General features: G+C 42.7%; 1 protein-coding gene across 1 annotated transcript in view; it reads right to left on the bottom strand.

Annotated features, from left to right (window-relative positions):
- LOC142594960 (pinopsin-like) overlaps positions 1-25,285 on the bottom strand; it is a 91,198-nt gene that overhangs the window by 18,512 nt on the left and 47,401 nt on the right. Inside the window, exon 3 of the mRNA XM_075721625.1 lies at positions 5,395-5,628. Within this exon, the coding sequence (XP_075577740.1) occupies positions 5,395-5,628 (234 nt within the window). The remainder of the gene's footprint in view (positions 1-5,394; positions 5,629-25,285) is intronic.

Below are 25,285 nucleotides of genomic sequence, written 5' to 3'. Positions count from 1 at the left end.
CATCAAAGAAAAAGGACTCCATGTTCCTCATCTGGCAGCAGGGAAGTTCCACGGAGGCCCTGGAAGAGGGGGCTGACATGGGTAGCAACCCACATGGTGAGAGGTGGGTGGTGGCTGTAGAGCTTCCCGGGGACCACTGCAGCCACAGCGTGCCTGGGAGGTGTCTGACTTGCAATCTGAGGCAGCTCCAGTTCTCTGGATGGTGTGCCATCAGGCATCCTAATGTGGCAAAATAATATGAAAAGACCTTTTCTTCTGCTCACAGTTCTAGCCTGCTGGGGAAACTCCGCGTCCCCGCTGGGTTAACTCCTGCTTATCGCACATCAGACTCCAACACTGTTCCCCTGCTTCTTCACAGCCTCTCCATAGAGGCTCTCAGCTTGGGCCCAGGTGGCTGTTTTACGTTGCGTGCATGAACCATGAAGACAAACCTGAAGACAATTCAGTGTGTGAGCAGTCCCACTGCAGCATCAGGGCTGTGTGCCTGAGTAAGTGCTCACTCGTGAGAAGCACAGTTGCACACACTGCGTCCAGGTCTCGTTGGGGAACACTCTTAAGTACATTATTATTATTCGAATCTCATTGTCCACCAGAAAAAAAAAAAAACCCAAACCACCAGAAGTCGCTGCAGTTGGCTTCGTTTGTTCATTCTTTCTATTTAATTTCTCCCTCACCCAGCCCCTCCACCCCCCCAGTACATGATAAATTTGGAAAGGTCACAGTATTAATTATTTTCAAATAAGTGTGTATATTCTTTTCAGCATCACTTCTCCAAATCCTTGGGGAAAATGGCAGAGTCAGATTCTATTTTTATCAGTGCAATGATATTAATACAAGAAGACAGAGAGTAGAAATCAAACTGCTAATCAGGGACTTCTACTCACATCTAATACATCCCTTCCCTCACACTCTCCCTCCTTACTTTTGCTTAGAGGCACTTTCTGACACCAGAAATAGCACATTGCTGATCACAGGGTTTAGGTGGGCTTTTTTTCCTAATTGTAATATGCAGTACTAGACGTGCTAGTCTGAGTTTCAGTAGTCCAGGGAGCCTTAAGTGCACTACCTGAGTGACTAAACATGTGAAAGTAATTAGTCAGAAGCCCATGCACTGCAGTGGAGCAAGGTTATTTTACACCAACAACGGTTGTGACTTATAATCTGATCAGTGGCTTCCAAGTGATTGGTTCTGTAGATCTTTGAGTGATACAGGTTTAATTTGACTTAAATTTGGCTGTCAGTAGCAATGCAGTAAATTCCTGTTTTCTCTGAGTGCTAAGCTGAAGTTACGTGAAATAGCAAGTGCAGATTCACTCAATCTCACTGTGTCTCATCCATAACCATACTGTCTCACGCACCCATTATTCATATCTTGACTTCTGTATCAATAAAAAATGAACTTTGCATACATAACATAAGGTTAACCTCAAAAGCCGCCACACCATTATATTATCCAGCTAATGGTCCCTGTTTCTCAGTGCAGTATGGCCTCAGGTACAGTTACACCAGCCAGAAAGCTCTTCTGTGTTGGGGTCCCTATCCCTTTCTATGGAACGCATGAAAGCAAGATGCCCCAAGCAATCATCTTCTCAACAGCAAGCCCATGGCTATGGGGAAGCTCCATATCTCTCAGGTGAACGTTTAATACCTGCTTGCATGTAATTTGTGAAAGAGCAGGTTTCTGTTAGCACCACCATGGTGAAAGGAAGGTAATTGAAGCTGTCATTGAAAATCTGTTTGGGGTGGCTGCATGGGTGGAAGTTTGAAGACAGACAATGTGAACTTGACAGGGAGCTGTGATGGGAATAAAAGACACTGAGAGAGGCAGGAGAAGATGAAACAGAAAATCTGCATAACTACATTAACTGTATAAAGGACTGATGCACTGAAAGCCTAAGCATGCTGACCCTGCCCAGCTTGCTCCGACAACTGGAGGTAGCAGTGCCAGCCCAGCTGGCATGGTACTTGGCTGTGTGCCGCATTTTTGGGGCCCTGCCCTGCGGGGAGAACTGCCCCAGGTACACACGACCGTGTTGCCAAGGAGGAAAAGAGCCATCCATAGTGAGAGAAGAGGGAAAACAAAATCTTCTCCTGTCTCCTCCAGCTTCCCCCTGAATATCACTCGGTCTCAGGCAGTTTAGTGCTTTACAGCTTTGTCAACGAAGCTTAATGTCTGCCTGGCATGATGTTATCAGCCCAGCAACAGAGCTTAAATGGTGCATCTGTCTACTCCTGGAGGACAGCAGAGGAAACAGGAGAGCAGCTTGCCCCATGCCATCCCGCCTGACGGAGTCCCTGCAACTGGAAAGAAATTCACCATTTTCCCCAGTGTTTTATTGCCTCAGGTCAGTGCAGAAGGCAATGGCAAAGACAGAACTTTTTCTCTGGGGTTCCTGGACCATGAAAGTGACTTAGGGCCTGCTTGAGAGTTAATTTAAAGGTGTGCTCTGCAGGATGAGTTTTAAGGCTGACTCAGAGGCTGGTGGTTCCACGATATTCCACATTGATTTATGATAGCTGGAAGCTAACACCACAGCTGCAGTCAACCAATGCTGTTTTGCAATCTTCAGGGCATGTCCCAAAGCAAAAAGGTTAGCTTATGCACAGAGAACTAAAAATTAAGCCATATGTTTTCAGTGTATTTATAAGACACAGGAGTAAATAGCCTACTGTGGCATCTTGTGTCTGTAAAGTGAGGACCATGAAAAATGAAGGCCAGTTAATTTCTGTGTTGGGAGGCACCAGCCTCCTGTGACAATTCTCAGCTAAGCATGAAGCCCAGAAAAGCTGAGTGCTGGGAAGGAGACAGCTTTTCCTGAGGTGTTAAATTTACAAAAAAGAATGAGAACAACTACAGAGTAGCTGAGGTGCTGTGAACACCAGTGATGCATCAGATGAGGGTGTTACTATTGTTCCTGTTCTGAAAGGGAGGGGAACAGATGGGGGCATGTGTTTGAGTGAAGCTCATTCCTCAGTGTCAGATAAAAATAACTTTTTTTACTGCTAATACACAGTGGCACAGCAGATGAGAGCTGCAGATTAATGCTAGGCATTAACTACTACTTTGGTTTTATTACAGTGAAAAGTATTTACCCTAAATCTGACCAAGCTCCTTTTCAGGAGTGATTTTTGTCTTGATTTCTGCAACAATAAGGAAGCCAACTAGCAAAAAACCCCAATCCATAGAGCGATTACAAGCTGGCAACTAATGATCCACCCTCCAAGACTGATTTGACTTTGCTCCCCTGCACTTGTTTGTTCAATGGTGGCAGCTGTGGAACAGTAGGCAGTGGGAAACAAATGAAATGTTCTCAGTGTCCAAAGAGACAAATCTAATACACTGGTCTCACACATGACTGGAGATGAAGAAAGGACATTTAAGAAACTGTTTCTAGTTCCCTGCCATGGTGCTCCTGAATTGTTGCACAGCCTTTCCAGTTCCTGCTGCTAAGAAACTGCCTGCCTTTGCCTCAAAACTGTCCTAACAGAATCTTCCCCTTGTAGACAGATCATCCCACACTGATCTTTCCTTATGAGAGATGATGAACTGGATGAAAAGTAAACCCCATATTGAGAAACAAGGTAAGCATTCAGTAGTATTTCCTTTGTACATACTGCAAGGAAGGAGTGATTTTAGACAGCTTGCTACATTCCTGTGATGTGCAAGCACCCTGGTTTTATTCTTGCTAATCAACTTCTTCTCAACCGTGAGCCTTTACTTTTTGCCTCTGCACACCCACAGCAGCATGACTGTCTCACAAGCCTTTGATGCTGCAGAATACACAGTTCTCAATAACTTCTTGGAGCACTTTGAGAATATAAAAACAGCCTTAATTGTGTGTATATCTGTGGATGCCAGGTTGTCACCACAGGTAATTGTGCATGTGATTCTGTTCTCAAGACATATGGAGGCACTCAAGGCTCTGTACTGAGTTAATGTGTTTTAGGACCCATATCTTTCCCCAGCTTCCATACTTTTGCTGTTTGGGATGTGTTCCATGTGTAAAGACGATGCCAAAACGTACTTGCAATCTGTTACAGTCTGCTCCAGTGATCACGGCATGGTCAGATGATCTTATGGAAGTCACGGACCTCAGTCAAAGTGCTCAGAGAATAAAGAAGCAAGACAAATTCTGCTGTTGAGAAGTTTCCATAAGAATTGTAAAAGGTAAGGGGTAGGAGAAAAAGTTGCTATTTTGCTTCAGCATTAGTACTTTTCAATGGAGCTCTCTATCTTTTTCAACATCAGCTCAAACTAGACTTTGGAAATGAAGTCCTGGTCTTGGGGAAGGCAATAGTACTTTTTCCTTCTGATTTCAGGGCGGTTTCATGGCTTGTCTGAGATTTTTCCTTCAAACTCCAGGAGTAGATTCATTCCTTGTTTAAGAACTTTATGTTAGATGAACCAGACCAAGGATGATCACAGACTATGGAAAAATTGGAATATATTTGGTTGTTACATACAGCTTTTCCCTTGTCTAGGCTTCATAACAATATAATGCTGCTGTTGATAAATCCTAAGGGTAGGCTCCAGCATACACTGAGCAAGAAAGGATAAAGGGTTTTTTTTTTCTGTATAATAGTGTAATGAACATAATGAAGAAAGGAAATTGAGAGTAACTTCTAACACATAATGTAATAGGAAAGATAAGGCGTCTTCATAAACTATGCATATTTTCCAAATTTCTTACTGCAAAACACTTTTAAAACTTCCAGATCTGCCATTGTCAAACTTTAGAGTCAGAGTTGTCAACACAGAAACATTAGGAAGTTCACTTTTGTGTACTGAAAATGCCATTTATAGGAATGAGGGACCTCAACTGGATCTAGGCATTTTAGAAGTGTTATAATTGGCCTTGGTCCTCATGAGACAAAATTCATTATCTATTTTGGCATGTAGCTGAGCTGCAAAGTTAACAGGAAGGATGTAGAAGTCCACAAAAACTGTAATTGCAATGACCATTTGTTTTCAAGGGGATCTGTCATGAAAATGGTATTTGCAAATGGTCTCCTCCTCTATATTGTTTTCAAGGTCATGAAGTCCCTTCCTTTTCTTGTCCCTCTTTTCTCCCTCCCCACCTCCCCAAATGTTTGAGTATTCTTCTTGTAAATAGATGCCAATACCTTTGGCAACTCTGCAGCATACAAATTAACACCCAGTGTGTCCTCAGAAGAACACAAGTAATTTCAATAAGCAAACGTTTACCTCTTCTTCCTATCTAGCAATATATTATGTTGATTGCAAACACTTCCATCCCAAGACTCCAGTGATATTGTTTGGACAAGCCTTGAATGCCCTTTCCCAAAGACACATCTATAGGACTGGTAGTCACAGTGGTCAAGAATGCCTGACAGACCCTGAAGAAAATACAATTTAAAAACAATACACCTTACCTGCTTATTCATAAGTATGTAGATAATGGGATTGCAAACAGTGCTGCTTTTTGCTAGGATGGAAGGTACGACGCTTGCAACTGGAGTCACCACACCTGGCTTACCAAATGTTGCAAGTAATGCTATAACTCCATAGGGAATCCAACAGACGAGGTAACAGATAACTGTAGTGATCAGCATGAACAGTACATGGTATTCCCTTTTGCGGGCAGCATTCTTGTGGATTTTTCCAACCTAGAGGAAGGTGAAAAAAGACAGAATGTAAGAAGCTGAGCTTTTGGACTGATTGCTTTAACAACCTGGGACTATTGGTCTTGGATCAGCAATGATAATCAATATTGTAGTTCCAGAAGCAAAACAAACCCAAACCCAAACCAAAGCCCCAAAGTGAGCAAATGCAGTGGAAAGACTTTCATTGTCTCCACCAGGCACCGAGGGAAGCCCTGCAGACATCATGCTTCATGCAAGCATAAACCAGAGTCCCAGTGGAGGTTGGAGCAAAAGCACAAATGTGACGAAGTCAGCGTCTAGTCCTTAATAGCTGGTAGGGTATCTCCCGTTGCTTTTCATGTATGGTATTTTGTATAATTCTACAATGTTTTCACTCAAGTTATTCCAGTACATAGGACTTGCTTGAGATGGAGAAGCATTACGAAGCACAAGTGAACCAACAGAAGCATTTGCTGTTCAAGTTGTGGAAACAGCAGAGCAACACTAGGACCATGCTTAGTACGTTGGCCTTGGATGTTTTCAAGGCTTGGCTAGACAAAGCCTCGGCTGGCCTGGTGTAGTATTGGCAATGGTCACACTTGCAGTCGGACACTAGAGGAGCCTGGCAAACAACACTTCATGAAGTTTTAAGCCGTAGGATTGATCCTTTTTAGACTATTTCTTCCACGTAGTTTACCATTTTGATAAAACAGCCTCACTCCTGATAATAATCAAAACCATTTTTTTGTGCTCTTAAAAAGCGTGCCAAATACTGACATAATTCAGCTATTGTATTGGATTTTTGGGGGAAATGGAGTAGAACTGGGTAAACAGGAAGCACAGATTTAAATGATCGGTTTCAAAGTGATGGTACAACAGCCCATCTTGCTATCATGAATTTAGCAGTAGTTACAGTCTGTGGGCAAACCCAACTCTGCTGTGGATGTATTTAAAGTATAGTCTGTGCTTCAAAATGTACTGTCCTTTGATCTGTTCTGGACTGAACCATCATGCCCTTTTGGAATCTAGAGCTCTAAGATGGAGGCTAAACATGAAAATAACAGCCAATTTTTATTTTTCTTAGGAAACATTCAAAAGTACTAAGTCCAGAATAGCAAGGCTGGTCTCCCTAAGCATCTTTGCAGCCAACAGAGAAAAGCAAACTCTGCAAGGAGGCTAATTTTGGAGCCAGTCTCTCACCACTGACTCTAGATGGAGCCTCAGTGCACTGGTCTCCTGAGGTTGTGGTTAATTCCTCAACTTCCCCCCCAGTGTGTGTTTAGCAAACCCAGATGTGCCAGCAGGATTTCAGGAAGTATTCAAATGTTTAAACTATATCGATTGAGTCTTGTATGCAGCCAAATATAATTTATGTCCACTTTAAGATCTTTTTGCCTCCTGAATGTGGTACTTGAGAGTAAACTGCACCCAAGGGAACCAAGCCCCTGTAAAGCTACTAACATAAATAAGCAAAAAGGCAGCTCCCTGGAATGCAATGCATCCACACTTTACCTAAGACAAAAAAATGATGCAGGAGAACACTGATGTGCACAACTCTGTAAATGAATAGAACACAGTTAAAGGTGGAAGCCACTCATCACCAGAGTCAAATGTCATCTCCTGTTGCCTGGTGTCCAACTTGAACATGCTAATGAAGTGGAAATAGTCAGAGCTTTACCTACACCTTTGTGGTGTGGGTGCTTTTGCATAACGTATGTATTTATGTATCAGACTGAGAGTTAAAAACATGTACAGTAACTGGGTAAGTACATATGGAAAGCAAAATAATATGGTGACACTGCTCATTTTCAGTTAATGATGATTCTAGCCTTCTAGAGTGGTTGGTTCTAGCTGGAATTTCAGCAGATATGTTCCTGTTGAAAGTAAGTAAAACACACATCAACTTAGTCTGCTAAAAAATAAGTATTTTTCCTGCGTAGTCTTCCAATGATTTTCTGCAAAAAGGCAATTACAATATAAAATCCATCCTTTCTGAAATGCTGGGGACTATTCTTTTTTTTGCAAGAACAGAACTTGTATATCTCATAATTACTTTAGCTTGAAAAAAGGATTAATAATAAATAATGGTCCAATCCCATATTGCTTATTTGAACTAAATTTTTCATGACTAATGGGAATTTTCTCTGACCGAAGAATCGAGGATCCCATGTTAGCTGCAGCTGTGTTACAAGTTTAATATTAACTGAGGAATGCAAAGCCCCAGCTAGCCATGGCATTCACAGCTAAAGAACTTTGATAAAGGCAGAGGAATCAGTCAGCACATTTTCCCTTTGTGTTTAGATAATATCTCTGTCCTGAAGAGTTTGCAAGAGTTTACCCTCTGCACAGAGAAAATAGAGAACAGAAAGAAGGGAAGGAAAGACATGTAAAACTGAAGTGACTATGGGTGTGATTTTGGTATGTATCCTTCTATTTTCACATCTTTAGCTTTTTTTCTTAGGAAAGGAAGGCTGCATTGTTACTGTGTCTGTGTCAATATGTTAATAAATCTGTCTGTCTGTTGGTTCCAATATCTTCCTTGTAAATTTGACTAAGGTTTTGAAACTTATTAGGTGGACAGAGGTCTTTGACACTGAGTTCTTGACATGTCACTAGAGCAGAAGGATCATTATTAATGTTCTCATCAAGAAGAAAAATGCAATGTGAAATGAATTCAAATTAGACACCAGAGAATCCACTCTAGTTTAGGTTCTGTTTTGATTTCCGCCCCCACCATCTTCCTCTTCTGATAATTAAAAACGAGAAAGCTCTGATCGCAGCTGTTCCTGAAATAGGACATTCATAATGTGTCCCCAGTATCTATTAAGGGTGACCTTCCGCTGCAGTGTTCTATAATTGAGTTTAAAAACTCATTTGTCATGAGACAAACCTATTGGAAAGCAAACTTAGTTAGCTGTCATGCTCACAGAGTCTTTCACTTCCATGTTTACACCAATGTAGCCAATTGTTTTGATTTTTATGTGCCTTATATTATAATTCTATAATATGATTTACTTACAGTCCAGATCCTGGGAACAAGCAAATTAGAACTTCAGGGCGTTTTTGAAAGTACTTTTTTTTTTTCCCAAAGTACATTTCTATTCTTACTGTTACAGCGAAAAGATTAAAAGTACAGAATTGCAGTAAGAAATGCGAGCAATGGACCAGAAGTGAGGAAGGATCGTAAAGTATGTCCTTGCTTAATGGCTCTAAATCCCAGGTGACCTGGATGTCCCAGCTTTCCAGATGGGACAAGGATGGTATGATGAGTCCAAAGGACAAATGATCTCTAGGCATCCCTTGCAATGAACCCCAAATGTACTTGATGCTTTTCATTTGATGTCCAGAGCTGCTGTAGCTGTTAACTATATTTTATGCTCGGGTAACTCCTCTGCTTCCTCAGTGTCAGTAATCTCACTTTTTCTTGGTGTTCTGGCTGCCAGAAAATTGCAGCATCAAAGTTACTGTTTTAATTAGATAAGCCCAAGGATGGAGACTGCACGCTGATGGTTTGCTTGGCTGATGCACAGGACACGTGAGGTGCTGGAGTTGTGCTTGCACAACTGAAGGGGTGGGAGAAGAGTCGTATTGCTTGGTGCAATGTTGCTTGGTGCAAGTCGTATTGCTTGGTGCAACAGCATGTTGCCAGGCTGTTGTGTGACTGTCCTTCCCCTAGCCTTGTGCCACATCTTGGGAAAGAGAGCTGAACTGCATGGTCTTGTTTGCTATGCTCCTTCCATCTCTCCAAGCCACTTCAGCCCAAACACGGCTGCTTTGATACTGGTGAAGGCAAGCAGTGGAGTCTCAGGGTGGTCATGGTATCACCCTGGTACATTCTGGGATATGTTAACAATGCAAGAAATGCCCGAGGATTTCAAGAAGTGTTAGACTACTCTGTAGGAAGTGCCCCCAGAGTTTTGTTTTTGAAGCCATGTACTACATTTATCTACACACTCTTGGTTTCATTGTCTTTGCAGCTTCACAGCCTACCCTTAGAAGGTGTTATCTTTAAAAGTTCTGTTTATAGGTGCTGGAAGGCCTCCAGCAAAATATAGCTCAAGTTGATGTAACCTACAGAAAGATTACAGTTTCACAAGTGAAAAAGCAGTAGTCAATTTAACATTAAATTTATTCTCTTATTTTAAAACTACGGGACAATTTAATGCAATTGCTACACTGTATTTTCAGTAGTCAAATGGAAGTGCCTACCAGAAATGCCTAGTGTCTGGACAGCCAGCTGATAGAAGAGCATCAGATGGTGATGAGAAAAAATAGATTCAAATAACATTCTAGAATAGCCGAGTTTGTAAAGCCCAATGTAAATGTGAAGATAAAGGGTATATATAGTACACATTTAAAATACATAGAAGACCTAAACCACATCTTAAAAATGACACAAGAAATACTGGCTGATTTGGATCAAAAGGTATTTATTTAGGATGGCTGGAAAACACGTCTTCACTGTAAACTCAGCTGTTTTCTCTGGGACAAAGGCCATCTCCTGCCAAATTTGGGAGTCCTGTTCTAATGTTGGGAAGGCACTATATTTAAAGAAAAGAAGAGGGTTGGAGCAGGGGTTGTTGAGGTTTTTTTAATGAGAAAATGGTGTGTGTGTCCCCTACTTTCATCCTGGGAAGTAGCAGAAGTGTTTTGGTTTTTCAGAACTCAGCCAGAGGCAGCAACAGGCAAGCTTGTCTAATCTCAGGCAGTGAGCATAAGACTGGCACAATTAGCTCTCATCTGGATTTGCCCTGTAGCCAAGCTGCGTCTCACGTACATACCCAATACTCCCTTTCACTCTCCTTTTCCACTCAATCTGACATACAAGTTAGACACCACTAGTTAGATGACTATGGCAGTGTGCTGAGCAGATACAGTAGATGCAACAGGCCACAGAGCATGGGAGAAGCCATGGGGGTATTCAGTGAGGAGGATGGCAGTGGTACAAATGTCCTCAAAAGGGGCCCGAGTGACACATTGCTTGGTTGACCTCAAAAGCTGCATCCCCTCCCAGCTGACAAGACATAGCAAATACATCACTCACCAAGTGATGGGCTGCAGTGCTATTTTATGCATTGGAAAAGAAGAAACTGGGGAACTCCGGCCAGAGCATGGCAAATTTCAAGAGCACTGGTCAAAGTCTAGAGCAGTCACAAACCACTGAAAAGGGAAGCTTGCAATAGGAAATGGAGGGGGTTAGTGAAAAGGGATGCAAGCAGCTTTTGATGTTACTGTGGCACTTGTTAGGTTGGAGATTCAAGAAAAAGACCCCAAATATCTGCCGTGGCAGGTACTCTGCCAGGAACCTCAGAGAACAGCCTCCGACTGGGTGTAGGCAAATGTGGGAGTGTCACAACAGGGACCTGGGGAAAAGCCATGACCTAGAGGAAGCTTGGCCTCCTCAAAAGAGAACAGGTCTGTCCTTTTCCTTGCGGAATGCTAACCAGCACCTTCCAAACACATGAACACTTCTGTACAATGGTATGGGAAAGAATAATAAGATGGCTATGGGACAGATGAAATGATTTTAGGGTAACAGGTTCTGGTTACCCGATTTAGGCATGCAGGAGTGAGTCCAGACCTCACTGCTGCCAAGTCAACTGCTCCAGTGAGCCTGTCGCTGGAGGGAGCAGCCAAGTGCCAACCACCGCTGAGCCCATGGGGTTTTTTTCAGGCTAAACACTGGAGCTTTCCAGCCCAGACAAAACAGGGCAGCAGCACCCTGCCTCCGGTGAGGCATTTACTGCTTTCAATTTTTTTCTTAGCCACCACGTGGCTCCATATGGGAGAAGAGCCCTGGGCAATATCCTGCCCAAGGGAACATCCTGCCCCCTCCTGCAGCCCCTGCTCAGCTCCCTCTGGATTTAGTCGGGTATGAGTTGTGGGACCGAGGGAGTACTGGTGGCACATCACCTGCTCAGAAGGTGACACAGGTGCCAGGAAAGACCTCAGAGGTGGTGTTGCTGCATCTTGCAGGCAGCTGCAAGGCCCACAGTGCCAGAGGCACATATCCAGGTCACCCCTGTAAGACACTAACGTGTACAGCTGTGCATAATCCCTTCATCCATGGGCAAGCTGGTGTTTTTATATATATATATATATATATATATATATATATATATATGTAAGGCAAGAGAGTTGGGCTAATGTTAACTATTAAGAAGGGAATGCTTCAGTGATAAAGAACTGAGCTGATTGTTTTCATGAATTCCCGTGTTTTCTTTTTTGCATTTACCCTAGTCTCTCCTCCCTACTTAATGTAGCTACATGCTTTCTCTCATAAAGCATTTCCTTCATATTTTAACAGTGCCCAGTCATTTTCAGTTGTGAACATCTTGAAAGGTTATGAAGAGTATATGGCATCCCATCCATCTAACCACGAGATGGAGAGACTATGCAGTAAGAATCAGAAATCCAGAGCCACTTCAAGTAGGGAACATGTACATCATAGCATCTTAAAAATCAGGGGGGCTGTTTATGCATTAAGTCAGTTTCTCTTTCTCCAACTATTTATTAAGATGGAAAATAATAGCAATTATACTCTGTGCATCTAAATAGTGGATGCTGTAATTGTCTTTTACCTCGTCCACTGTAAACAAGCAATATGGAAACAGGGTGCAAAGTGCTTTTTTTATCACGGCTGATGCATTATTCCTGGATCTGTCTTTGTACATTAGCCATGTTTTCTTCACTACTTCAGAACTGCACAGTAAAGAGAAGGCTATTTATGAGCAGCAGTGTTTGTTGCCAGCCTCTTTAAGTGTCAGTTATAAGTGCTTGTTTTGACATGATCAAATATTCAACAGTACTACCAAAACCAGAGACAAATGAAATATTCATAATCATCTGAGGGAAGTCTGCCAATCTTTGAACATTTAGTGTACTACAGTTTCTTGAAATAAACAGAATGGAGCTAGACTTTTTAATGCAAAAGCTGCAGTAGAGGAAAAAGCTGAAAAAAGATCATTCTTCCTTCATGAACCAGTCAAGTAATACAGCCTTCTCTGTTATGTTTCTAACAAAAGGAAATTAGGAATGCTCTCTATTTATTGGTATGAATAATCCTCTACCAAACCTAGGAGTGTCTCAAACCAAGCAGTGACTCAAATATCAGTTATGATGAGTTTTCTCCTCTCCCTTCTCTATGAATTCTGTCCTCAAGCAAAAACAAGGAAAAAAGCCAAAAAAAAAAACCAACCCCAAAGCATGAAAAAGCTCTAAAAAGCTGTGGGAAACAGAAGCTCCAAGTAAGCTACTTTTCAGTGTGGGCTACACCAGAACTGATACTTTATGGATTAATACTAAGAGAGATGAAATACTTTGTTTGTTGTTTAAGGTAGACAATAATGGGAAAAAAAGGGCTTACTGGCTTAAAAATAAATGCCTTCTTTATCAGCATTTAAGTGGCTAAGTTAAAAACAAGAGTGAATACTGAAGAGATGTATGGTCTCTGTGGAAACAGGGACTAAACAGAAACATCTGCTTCGGGTCATCTTAGAATCCAATGGCCCCTGACTCTACAAAGCATTTACACTTTTATGTTCACTGACTGAACAGAGATTTAAGCATGCACATGAGCATTTTGCTCAGTTGGGGCCACATAATGAGTTTATAGCAACAAATACAGAAGGAGGAAGCCATAAAATCACACAAGGGGCTTTATAGTTAATTATTTTAATGTCATTATTAAGTTTAGGAATTGAAGTCCATAGGAAGGATATTTTATCAGCTGAAGTCTGGCTTTATTGGGAATTTTTGTTATTGAAATGGGAATAGCTATCTTAATGCCTCAAGGTGAAGTGAAACTATGCTTTAAATACAAAACTTAGGGCTTTGTACACTTCCCTTGAAGCATAACTGCTATTGCTGCTAACACTATAATCCTCTTAGTTGCAGGAATTCTTTCACTGCACTAGCTAAAGGGCTTTTAGCAGCAATTTGACTTATACAGTGAACACATTCTAAACGGCACTAAACAAGCAGCTCATGGTGTCACTTCCATCATATACAACTCATGTTTTATCCTGAGCTTCTTTCCTCACCGTGGATTTTCTAGCATCAGTGTGCATAAGAAAATTAACGGTATACTATGCTTAGCTATCATTTGGTTTGCATTAACAGCTTGGTTTTAGAAAAAGCAGCACATTAGATACCCATATCTTCCCCAAGTGGGGGCTACCTCTTTTCTCCCTATAGCTACAGATGTACCCAGCAAGGACAATGGCTACAAAAACATGAGCGCAGGCTTCCTGTGTATTGAGTTGGCAGGACACAAGACAATTCCAGTGCAAGAGCTGAGCATGCACTGCACTCAGCCGTGAGTAGCAAGCTCAGCCTGCCTGTGAGTCAGCCTGTGCCCTGGGCTCAGCACCGGGCTAATACAGATGTGTGAAGTCTGGAGCTGCCTTGCATCCCACTCACCTGGAGTACAGGCAAAGTGTGCCTACACCTACAGCAGCCGGGCTGGACAGACCTAAGCAGCCCCCCCGGCAGCTGGGGTTGCTGTTTCTTGTATAGGAACTGCAGGGCCAGGAGAAGTTGTCTCCCTCTGGCACACTGTGAGGAGCCCACACCAAATGGAAAGGAACTGACTCATTGAATGATCCAAAGGTATGACAGCAACAAGTAAATCAATTCAGAAAAGTGAAAACCTATGCCCGATAAAGAAAAAAAGTGCTTCTGAGGTGAAACAGAATCACCATAACACTGAAGAGCCACCAGCCCTGGCAGCTCATTTAAGCAGATACATTGTATATGATGATATGCACTTCTCAAAAATGTTATTTGTATGTATGTCCTTCAGTAATTGTGGGACTGCACAGAGCTGCTATCTCTGATATTGGCAGTGACACTTCTATGGCACTTACTTGCCTGAAACAAATCAAAGATGTGTAGAAAATAAGATATGTGGAAAATGGAAACTGAAAGGGCAGTGAAATGTGTCTGCTATCTGGAAGATATAGTTAGTTGAAAAAACCTGGGGATGCAAGAAGCATCAAATGTTATGTCCAAAGTTATTTGAACTCTAATTTTCTATCAAAAAGATGATCAAAAGGAACTGTCTGCTATAAAATATTAAGGTGGTTGGAGTTTCATGTGTCTAACGTGACTTACGTATTTTACAAATTCCCTAGATAGTTTGGGAGACTGTTATAGGTAGCAAGCCATTCCCTTGAATGGTCTAATTTTCCCAAACTGATAGCAATCACAAACTATATTACTTGCTTGTATTTGATTGCTTGTCTAAGTCTAGTGAGCATGTTATAACTGGCCTTGACTCGCACCGACATCCCTATCAATGGGCTCAGGAAGAACATGTTAGCCTGAATTAGACTAAAACAAGATTATATAGAATCATAGAATGTTTTGGGTTGGAAGGGACCTTTAATATCATCTAGCCCAACCCCCCTGCAGTGCGCAGGGACAGCTTTAACCAGATCAGGTTGCTCACAGCCCCGTCCAACCTGACCTTGAACGTTTCTAAGGATGGGGCCTCCACTACCTCTCTGGGCAACCTGTTCCAGTGCTTCACCACCCTCAGCGTAAAAAATTTCTTCTTTATATCCAGTCTAAATCTACCCTCCTTTAGTTTAAAACCATTACTCCTTGTCCTGTCACAACAGGCCTTGCTAAAAAGATTGTCCCCATCTTACATAGAGGCCCCCTTTAAGTACTGAAAGGCCGCAACAAAGTCTCCCTGCAGCCTTCTCTTCTCCAGGCTGAACAACCCCAACTCTCTCAGCCTGGCCTCGTAGGAGAGGTGCTCCATTCCTCTGATCATTTTTGTGGCCCTCCTCTGGACCCGCTCCAACAGGTCCATGTCCTTCTTGTGCTGAGGGCCCCAGAGCTGGACGCAGCACTCCAGGTGGGGTCTCACCAGAGCAGAGCAGAGGGGCAGAATCACCTCCCTCGACCTGCTGGCCACGCTGCTTTTGATGCAGCCCAGGATACGGTTGGCCTTCTGGGCTGCAAGTGCACATTGTTGGCTCATGTCCAGCTTTTCATCCACCAGCACCCCCAAGTCCTTCTCCACAGGGCTGCTCTCAATCCCTTCATCCCCCAACCTGTACTGATATTGGGGGTTGCCCTGACCCAGCTGCAGGACCTTGCACTTGGCCTTCTTGAACCTCATGAGGTTCACACAGGCCCACCTCTCCAGCTTGTCCAGGTCCCTTTGGATGACATCTCATCCTTCTGGCATGTCAACTGCACCACTCAGCTTGGTGTCATCTGCAAACTTGCTGAGGGTGCACTTGATCCCACTACGTCATTGATGAAAATATTAAACAGTACTGGTCCCAGTACGGACCCTTGAGGGACAACATTTGTCACCTGTCTCCATTTGGACAGCGAGCTGTTGACCACTACCCTCTGGATGTGACCATCCAACCAATTTCTTATCCACTGAACAGTCCAACCATCAAATCCGTATCTCCCCAATTTAGAGAGAAGGATGTTGTGGGGGACTGTGTTGAAGGCTTTAGAGAAGTCCAGATAGATGACATCTGTTGCTTCTCCTTTGTCCATTGATGCAGTCACTCCTTCATAGAAAGCCACTAGGTTAGTCAGGCAGGATTTGCCCTTGGTGAAGCCATGCTGGCTGTCTCGAATCACCTCCCTGTCCTCCATGTGCTTGAGCATAGCTTCTAGGAGGATCTGTTCCATGATCTTCCCAGGCACAGAGGTGAGGCTGACAGGTTGGTAGTTCCCAGGGTCCTCCTTTCTTCCCTGTTTGAAAATGGGAACAACATTCCCCTTCTTCCAGTCACCAGGGACTTCACCTGACTGCCATAACTTTCCAAATAGCATGGAGAGTGGCTTGGCAACTACAGCAGCCAATTCCCTCATGAGTCTGGGATGCATCTCGTCAGGTCCCATAGACTTATGTACATTCAGGTTCCTCAGATGGTCTCAAACGTGATCTTCCCTTACACTAGGAGAGGCTTTACCCTCCTGGTCCCCATCTTTTGGTCGATTGACTTGGGAGGGGTGAGGAGAGAGGTTGCCGGTGAAGACTGGGGCAAAGAAGTTGTTGAGTGCCTCCACTTTCTCCTTGTCTGTTGATACTAGGTCGCCATTCTTGTTCATTGGGGGGTACACTTTCTTTGACCTTCCTTTTCTGATTGACATAGCTGTAGAAGCCCTTGTTATTCTTTATATCCCTTGCCAAATTCAGCTCCAGCCGTGCCTTGGCCTTCCTGACCCCCTCCCTACACAACCAGGCAGCTTCCCTGTACTCTTCCCAGGACACCTGTCCCTGCTTCCACCGCCTGTGCAGTTCTCTCTTGCTCTTTAGTTTGACCAGCATGTCTTGACTCAGCCATGCTGGTCTCTTCCCTTCCTTGCCTGATTTCTTACACCTGGGGACTGAGAGCTCTTGCGCTCTATGGAAGGTGTCCTTAAAGATCTACCAGCTCTGTTCCGTTCCCCTGTCCCTGAGGACCATTTCCCAGGGGGTCCTTCTGACTAACTCCTTGAAGAGCTGGAATTTTGCTTTCCTAAAATTCAGGGTCCTGACTGTACTCCTCGCTTTTCCCATATACCTCAGGAGTGTGAACTCCACCAATGCGTGATCACTGCAGCCCAGGCTGCCTCCAGTCTTGACATCACCGATGAGCTCACTTGCATTGGTGACCAGCAGGTCCAGCATTGCATCCCCTCAGGTAGGGGTGTCTATTACCTGGCTTAGGAAGTTATCCTCAATGCCTTCTAGGAATCTCCTGGATTGCCTACAGCTCGCCATGTTATTTTTCCAGCAGATGTCAGGGTGGTTGAAGTCCCCCAGTAGGATGAGAGTCTGCAAGCGCGAAGGCTCCTGGAGCTGAAGGAAGAAGGCTTCATCAGTAGGCTCCCCTTGATCAGGTGGACTGCAGTAGACACCAACCACAAGGTTCGCTTTGTTGCCTCTGTCTCTGATTCTTACCCATAAGCTTTTGACCTGCTCATGGCTATTCTTCAGGGACAGCTCTTCACACTGTATCGATTTCTTTATCCAGACCCCAGAAGGGCTTCGTTGCCCTTCTCTGGACACGCTCCAGCACCTCAATGTCTTTCTTGTATTGAGGGGCCCAAAACTGGACACAGTATTCCAGGTGCGGCCTCACCAGTGCCGAGTACAGGGGGACAATCACCTCCCTGCTCCTGCTGGCCACAGCATTCCTGATCCAAGCCAGGATGCTGTTGGCCGCCTTGGCCACCTGGGCACACTGATGGCTCATGTTCAGCTGGCTGTCAACCAACACCCCCAGGTCCTTTTCGGCCAGGCAGCTTTCCAGCCACTCTTCCCCAAGCCTGTAGCGCTGCATGGGGTTGTTGTGACCCAAGTGCAGGACCCGGCACTTGGCCTTTTACACTAGTATATATCCAGAAAGTGATAACATTGCCAAAACAAGTATTAAGAAAGAGAAAACTACATTTTATTCAGAGGGACAGGAGGAAAATTAGGGACTTGACAAAAGACTGACACTGGACAGGCTTGGGGGAACTAAGCTTATTGTTGTCTAGATTTATCTATCCCATGGTTAGAGGACTTTCACGGTAAGACATATCAACAGGAGTGTAGCCTGTTTTTATTGTAACGGCATGGAGTAGGTATTTGAAAAAAACAGTAGGTTTTATTGCATGGTTGAATTAAACCAGAGTTTGGTGATAAAAGGGATGTTTTGTCAGCAAATACAACACAGACTCCTGAAGGAGATTCAGTAGCTGCTGAACCAAGCCAGGACTGAGAATGACCCTATACCCCTGGTGCATAATACTGGGTTCATCCATGAGGGTGAAACAGAGGACTTCCACCTTGGGGAGGGAAAAACTGAAGGTCTGAAGGATACTCTCCAATAATAGAATAAAAAAACACAGCTAGTTTTATAAAGGTAACGTGTAAGAATATTACTACATGTGTTGCTGCTTAGCAACACAACTTGCTATTATAAAAGTGGAAGGTGCTAGGATCACTTTCAGAAAATCAAGCCAGTAATTCAGTTTAAGATTCCTCTTTTTGAAAGGCTTGCCAACAAATTCTATCTTTAACAGATTTACTTTTCCAATAACCAGCTTCTGGGTTTGGGTGGGGTTTTTTTGTTTTAATAACTTCTGCAATGGCTTTGACTGACCTAACAGCCCAGCTGAAGTTAAGGGAAAGGAAAAATGAAAACATATTTCTTTTTTTTAAAGCTGACTTCTGTGTATTTTGCATTGAAGAATTTCTGAAGCAGAAGGGGAAAAAATCAGACATTAATTCCTTCTTGGTTTCTGTGTACTTTCTTCCAGAGACAGCGCCATGCAGAATGTGTATCTGCAAAATTGTTCATATGGTTGAGCTCTTCAAAAAGAGATGAACTGATAGGTGTAAAACTTCTTTCCAGGTTTCAAAGTTACTCCTTGATGCTAAGCAATAAAATGCTACCATCTACATAGGAAATGGAGTGCACATTGGCCCACATCTAAAGGAAAAGTGTTTTCAATCAAAGGTGACAAATAATAATGCTTCAAAAGACTGGAACACTGATACAGCTAAAGCGGGAAATAACACCCTGTGTGTTGTAATTGGCAAGGACAATAAATATAAGCGTCAAAGTAAATGTCAGCTGAGATTGGAAAAGTTATTCAGCTGAAATCAGAAACATGAAAACCTTCTCCCCTCCCTTCAGGTGTGTTTGCAGTTTGGTTTATGACCTCTCCCTTCTCACTGAAAAAGGCAGTGTATGTGTTAATGTATATATATGTATTTGTATATATGTAAAAAATGTATACACACCACATACTCTATAAGCTATATATATGTATATATACACTATACATGATATATACACACAGGCAAATGTCCATAATTGTGTGAAAAGTCTTACACAGGAGTCATCCAAGGTTGGAGAAGAAAGGCACGATGCAAGTATGACTCACTGCCCTCCTCACCTCTTGAATTAGATTAACAACAACTTTTTGTACACTAAATACCAATACTTTCTCTGAAGCTGGGGTGTGAATTTCAAGAAAAAGTGTCAGGATAATGTTTTGCCTAAAAATGGAGCTTGGGTATTCCCCTAGATCCATTTTTGCATGCATGTATAAAGCTCTCACTTGCATTTAACACTACTTTTCACCAGGCTAGCACAGGTGGGTGATAAATTGAGCTTTGCTTTCCTTTGGATTGGTAACTGCTCTCCTTGCAGTGAAATTAGATGCTAAAATCTCTCAGGCATCAGCAGTCTTTCAGAACCTAACCACAATTACCCTTTTTCCTGGGAAGAGGTCAGGTTTTCCCACACTTTACTGAGGGATCCCCTCCCACCCCCCTGAAAATTACTACTCACATATAAGATAAAGCAAGGCATCATTAAGGACATGTGGGTATACCTTTGACATGTAGCTATTTATATTTAAATAAGCCTAATATGTGTGCTCAGATCTGCTTGTCAAATTCTGTAAACTCTACACAGAATATAAACCAAAAGTGGTTTCAAAGCTCTCATCTCATTGGCATCTTTAAAAGTACAGCAATTATGCTGAAACTGGCCTGAAAGCATTCTCCTCCATACTCACAACAGACCCTTTCCCTCAAATCATTATACGCTTATGATGGCACAGGTGTATTCAGTAAACAAACCAAACCAAAACAAATCCAACCCTGCAAAGTCTGGAAGTCTTCAATCCTTCTCCTCTCAGCAGGAGCCTCAACACCCTCCTGAATTTTAATCTCTCTCTACAGCACATCATCCTTTTTTCAACACAGAATGACAAGTAGGAGGGAGAAATTCATGTAAACCACTAGATTAGATGAATTAAATTTAAGTAATAAGACTGAAGCTCAGGAGCACACATTTTGTTTTTCCTCAGGAGATTTTGTACCCAGGATTGTGTTGCACCTGAAGAAGTTAGGTCTCTGAAGCCCTCACTCTCATATGCCAGAGAGGGTAAGCAAGGGGAAATTGGCTTAGTGAATTGTACCCAGCCTGGGTGTTTATAAACATTTGTCTTAGCTCACAGAAAATGAAGACAAATTCCTTTTCTGTAGCTTGTGTATTACAGACAGTCCTGTATAAATTATGTATTGTTTTAAGACTTCCAGTTAGGAAATTTATACTTAAACTGTCTTTCATATTTGTTTTAGGCAAGATAAGCAGAACCAAACTGTTACAGTGTTATGAGTTCGATACATTACCCTGTAAGGCTGTCTTTGACTGCGCAGCTTGTGCTTGTGATTAAACACAAAATAATCCAGGACTAAACAAGACTGAAGCCCATACTAAATACTCTGTAATCCTCTCCCCAAACCCCCTACACGTTAGATAGGTGAGGAGGGCAGTGTCTCCAGAACATGGTGGACATGAGAATACAAAACAGTCCCACCGCCTGCCAGGCATACCTAAGCTGCAAGCACACGGAGAGCATGGTGAGGAGGCACTTGGTTTTTAAGAGAGTTAGGGTTATGCAGTACATTACAAATATTTCTCTGCGTCTGGTCAGTTTGCACAAGCTGATGCTATGTTGGATATATGTATAGGTATGGCAGAATTGCATGTATAGATATGGCCCCAAACCCATTTATTATTAATAAAGATGGTACAGATATAACAAATATGGAAAAGTAGTTTTCAGTTCTTGATTTATTATTCATGAAGAGGCTCCTATACAAGTAAACCAAATCCGCTTTATGAAAAAACCCTGTTCAATAAACTACTATTTGTTCCTGCCTTGTGAATTCAGAAGCTGTATCTTCAGTAGCTATTCTACATAACCAGAGTATGAGGTACTTCAGCTGATTTTTAGATCTACCTAGAATAAATACAGTTATTTAAAAAGAACCCCAACAAACAATTCCTTTTTCTAGTTAAAAGTTTAATTTCTGTCCCCACAAAATAAAAAACTCATACTGGGAATTGGGATATTCACAATATTAGACCAAAGATTTGATGCTACAAGGGCAAGATAGCATAAAAAACTGCGAGGAACAGACCAGGGCATAGGTAAGGAAAGAATGTATGATTAGACAGAGGAAATAACATCCATTCTCTAGTGTGTATTATGTGGCCTCTTCTAGTGGTTCCTCCATAGAGGCTTTCTTAGTCTGGTGCTACAGGCTCTGCCTTTGTAATGCTGCCCTTCCTAATGGCATTTGCACCCTTGTAGGACAACCATCATGGCTTCAGTCTGGGAACATCTACTCTGACTATCCCTCTAACGCTACTTTGAGGATCACCTCCATGAAGCAGCATTCTTCTTCAGATCAGAGCCCACCGAAAAGGGAAGATAGTGGGCCTGTTAAACCTCTCAGTCTGAATAAACACACACTGCCAGAAACCTTCTGTAAGAGGGGAGAATCCTGTTCACTGTGGGCAGTCAGCCATCACTCCACATGAAAACAAGATGTAGGAAATTGTGGGTGGGAGTGACTTGTCCAGGCTTGGAACACTGCAGAGATCCATAAAGTTCAACAGCTTTTACAGGATTTTTAAGACATGCTACCCCCAAAAGGGACAAAAGGCCACCAGAAAAACAGGTGTAAATAAGGGGAAGGATTTTGAAGGTGTCAGATATAGTGTAAGGCAGCTGGAGGGCAGCAATATGACATGGAAAGAAAGGGATCAGAAAAACAAGTCCTGGAGTGCCAAACCTAAAAGCTGTGACTGGAGTCTATCCATGCCCAGTTGACTTGGAGACATGTGAGATCCAGCATTTATATGTTCTTACCATAGGCTTGTGATATGCAGTACAACATGGGTAAAAACAGACCATGGCTCCTACAAAATAGAGAAAAGATGGGAAGCTGGGTTTTAAATACTGTTCCTTGTTAGAATTATGAACAAGACCAACAAAAATAAGATGCTTTCTTCTATGGGTCAAAGCACTCTAGTTTTCCAAATGCTTACAACTTAAAAGGACGGGCTTGCTCACAGACTTTCAATTTCTACCCCACATATCCTCTCTGATGAGGTCTGTGGAAGCAACAATGCATGAAAACTTACAAGTTATAGATACAAATGAGTGAGGGGGGATATAAATGCCATTTTTTGCTCTGTTTCAGTTTTACACCAAATTATGACTTAAAAGTGGAGCCATCTAGATGTCTTCCCTGCAGAGTCAGAAACATCTTTACAAAATAGAGCAAAGGAGTATGACAAAACATATGTATGTATAGGGTTTTTTCGTAAAATGTCTCTGAATTATATTTTTACCAGCAGACATGATTTTTCAAATCCAGATTAAGCCAGATTTTGTCTTTTGTCTATATTCTAAAGTTGTATATAATATTTTAAAAGGAAATACATGTTTTTTAATGCAACAGAAACATTGGAATATGCATCACAAAGTGTAATAAACATGTCATAAAGTATTCTCTAACTAACTGAAAACAAATGCCAAACGTGACCGTCAGCTCTTTCTGCAAAATTTTGGATTATAGCTGTTGTTACATATTCACAAATCTGGCATTCTGAAAGTTTATTTTACTTTATCTGATGTACTTCAAAATAAATAGCAGCTGGTGGAGGCAAAAGACTGAATTTCTCTGCTTTTCTACCATTTCCTTTTTATATGGCCTAAACTACTCTAGTACTGTAAATTTCCTGTTACCTTGATGAATTTGTTTTACAGTCTTTGCAAATAAATGTTGGGAATGCCATGAATTTTAATGTATTTAAAATCATACAGCCAGAGGGCTGAAGGATTCTTAAGAGATTCAGCAGTGTCCATCACCCCCCCTTCCCCAGTATCCAGTAAATGCAGGACAAGTATTCCTCAACCAGCCTGAGAATTCCTGTTTAATAGAAAGATATTTCATATCCCTGAACAACCTGCTCCATGATTTCAATACTTATATCCTTACCAACATTTCAGTAGCATCTGATCTAAACCTTCATTTCTAGAAATTATTTCCTTTTGTCTTTCCATTAGTGTAAGGGTGTGCAAGCACAATTAGTCGCAACTGCTTTTCTTTAGTAGCAGTGTTTTTACATTTGAAAACTGTTCATGTATCTGTTCTCAATATTTACGTATCTTGGTTTAACGAAACCGGCACACAGAACAGAGCATACCTGAGGTCGGGTGTTCCACACCTCTGCTCACCTGTCCCACCATAAGATCTATTCTGTTTGCAAAGGTATCGTGTTCCCAAACCCACATATTGTTTGTGACTCATTATTCAAATTAGATCCTTTAGACTGTACTGATTCCCAGCTGTGTTTATCCAGCCTCTACGACTTCTCCCATCTAAGTAAAACTCTGCACTTGCCTTGATGAATCCTGATGTTCACTGACAGTTTTAGATATAGATTCCTACTCCATCATCCAAATTGGTAATGAAAATTATGAAAGCACTTGACAGATCTCCATGAAACGGGCACCTTAAGACAGTATTTCCCTAGTTGTTAAGAGCATGTCATGTTGTTCTGGGTTTGCATGGCAAGGTTGTGGTAGCTGGGGGGCTACAGGGGTGGCTTCTGTGAGAAGCTGCTAGAAGCTTCCCTTACGTCCGCTGAAGCAAATGCTAGCTGGTTCAAAGACGGACCCACCGCTGGCCAAGGCCAAGTCCGTCAGTGATGGTGGTAGCGCCCCTGTGATAATGTATTTCAGAAGGGGGAAAAAATAAAAAACCTGCACAACAGCAATTGCAGCTGGAGATGGGAGTGAGAATATGTGAGAGAAACAACCCTGCAGACACCCAGGTCAGTGGAGAAGGAGGGGCAGGAGGTGCTCCAGGTGCCGGAGCAGATATCCACCTGCAGCCCGTGGTGAAGACCATGGTGAGGCAGCTGTGCCCCTGCAGCCCAGGGAGGTCCATGGTGGAGCAGATCTCCACCTGCAGCCCAGGGAGGACCCCCATGCCGGAGCAGATGGATGCCCAAAGGAGGCTGTGACCTCATAGGAAGCCCATGCTGGAGCAGGCTCCTGGCAGGACCTGTGGACCTGTGAGAGGAGAGGAGCCCACACCGGAGCAGGTTTGCTGGCAGGACTTGTGACCCCATGGGGGACCCACACTGGAGCAGTCTGTTCCTGAAGGACTGCACCCCTTGGAAGGGACCCACGCTGGAGCAGTTCGTGAAGAACTGTAGCCTGTGGGAAGGACTCAAGATGTTGGGAAGATCCTGTGAATTCTTTGTAGCAGCTATATTAGAGGACCTAGATCAATTTGCATTAAAATGCAAGAAGTATTAGACCAAATAAATATGTTAGTGGATGTTGGGAAGCCGGAGGGCATTGGGGTGCAGAGAGGGGACAGGTCTGCACACAATTCCTTGATAGCATCTGCCATAGTTGCTGTCAGGAGCAGAATACCAGGGTGATGGACCACTGGTGAGGTACTCCTATGCTCCAGGGGGATGAGCATGGGAACTGCATACAGAATTCAGCATAGAGAACAATGGTCTCATTGCAGACTTTGCCTTACTATGTTTGAATGAAAAACTTAAGATAGAGATTATGAACACTTCAGCTGTTGGTGTCTAAGAATTTTCTGGATCTTTAAGATGAATCCCCTTCCACGATCTACTTGTATTCCAGAATAACTGACATTACATATGTCACTTTATGCTGAAGAGGCACTCCTGACCTCATAATTTACTTTATCATCTATATATACTTACTTGTTCCTAGAACAATATTTTTTACATGTATGCTATTGACATAAAGGAAATAAATTAATCCTCCTCTGAAGGCAATAGCCACAATTATTTCATGTTGTGGACAC

The sequence above is a fragment of the Pelecanus crispus genome, chromosome 1 (genome assembly GCF_030463565.1).
Source record: "Pelecanus crispus isolate bPelCri1 chromosome 1, bPelCri1.pri, whole genome shotgun sequence".
Lineage (NCBI taxonomy): Eukaryota > Metazoa > Chordata > Aves > Pelecaniformes > Pelecanidae > Pelecanus > Pelecanus crispus.
The sequence above is the reverse complement of the archived record's forward strand: the minus strand, read 5'-3'. Positions and strand labels throughout refer to the sequence as shown.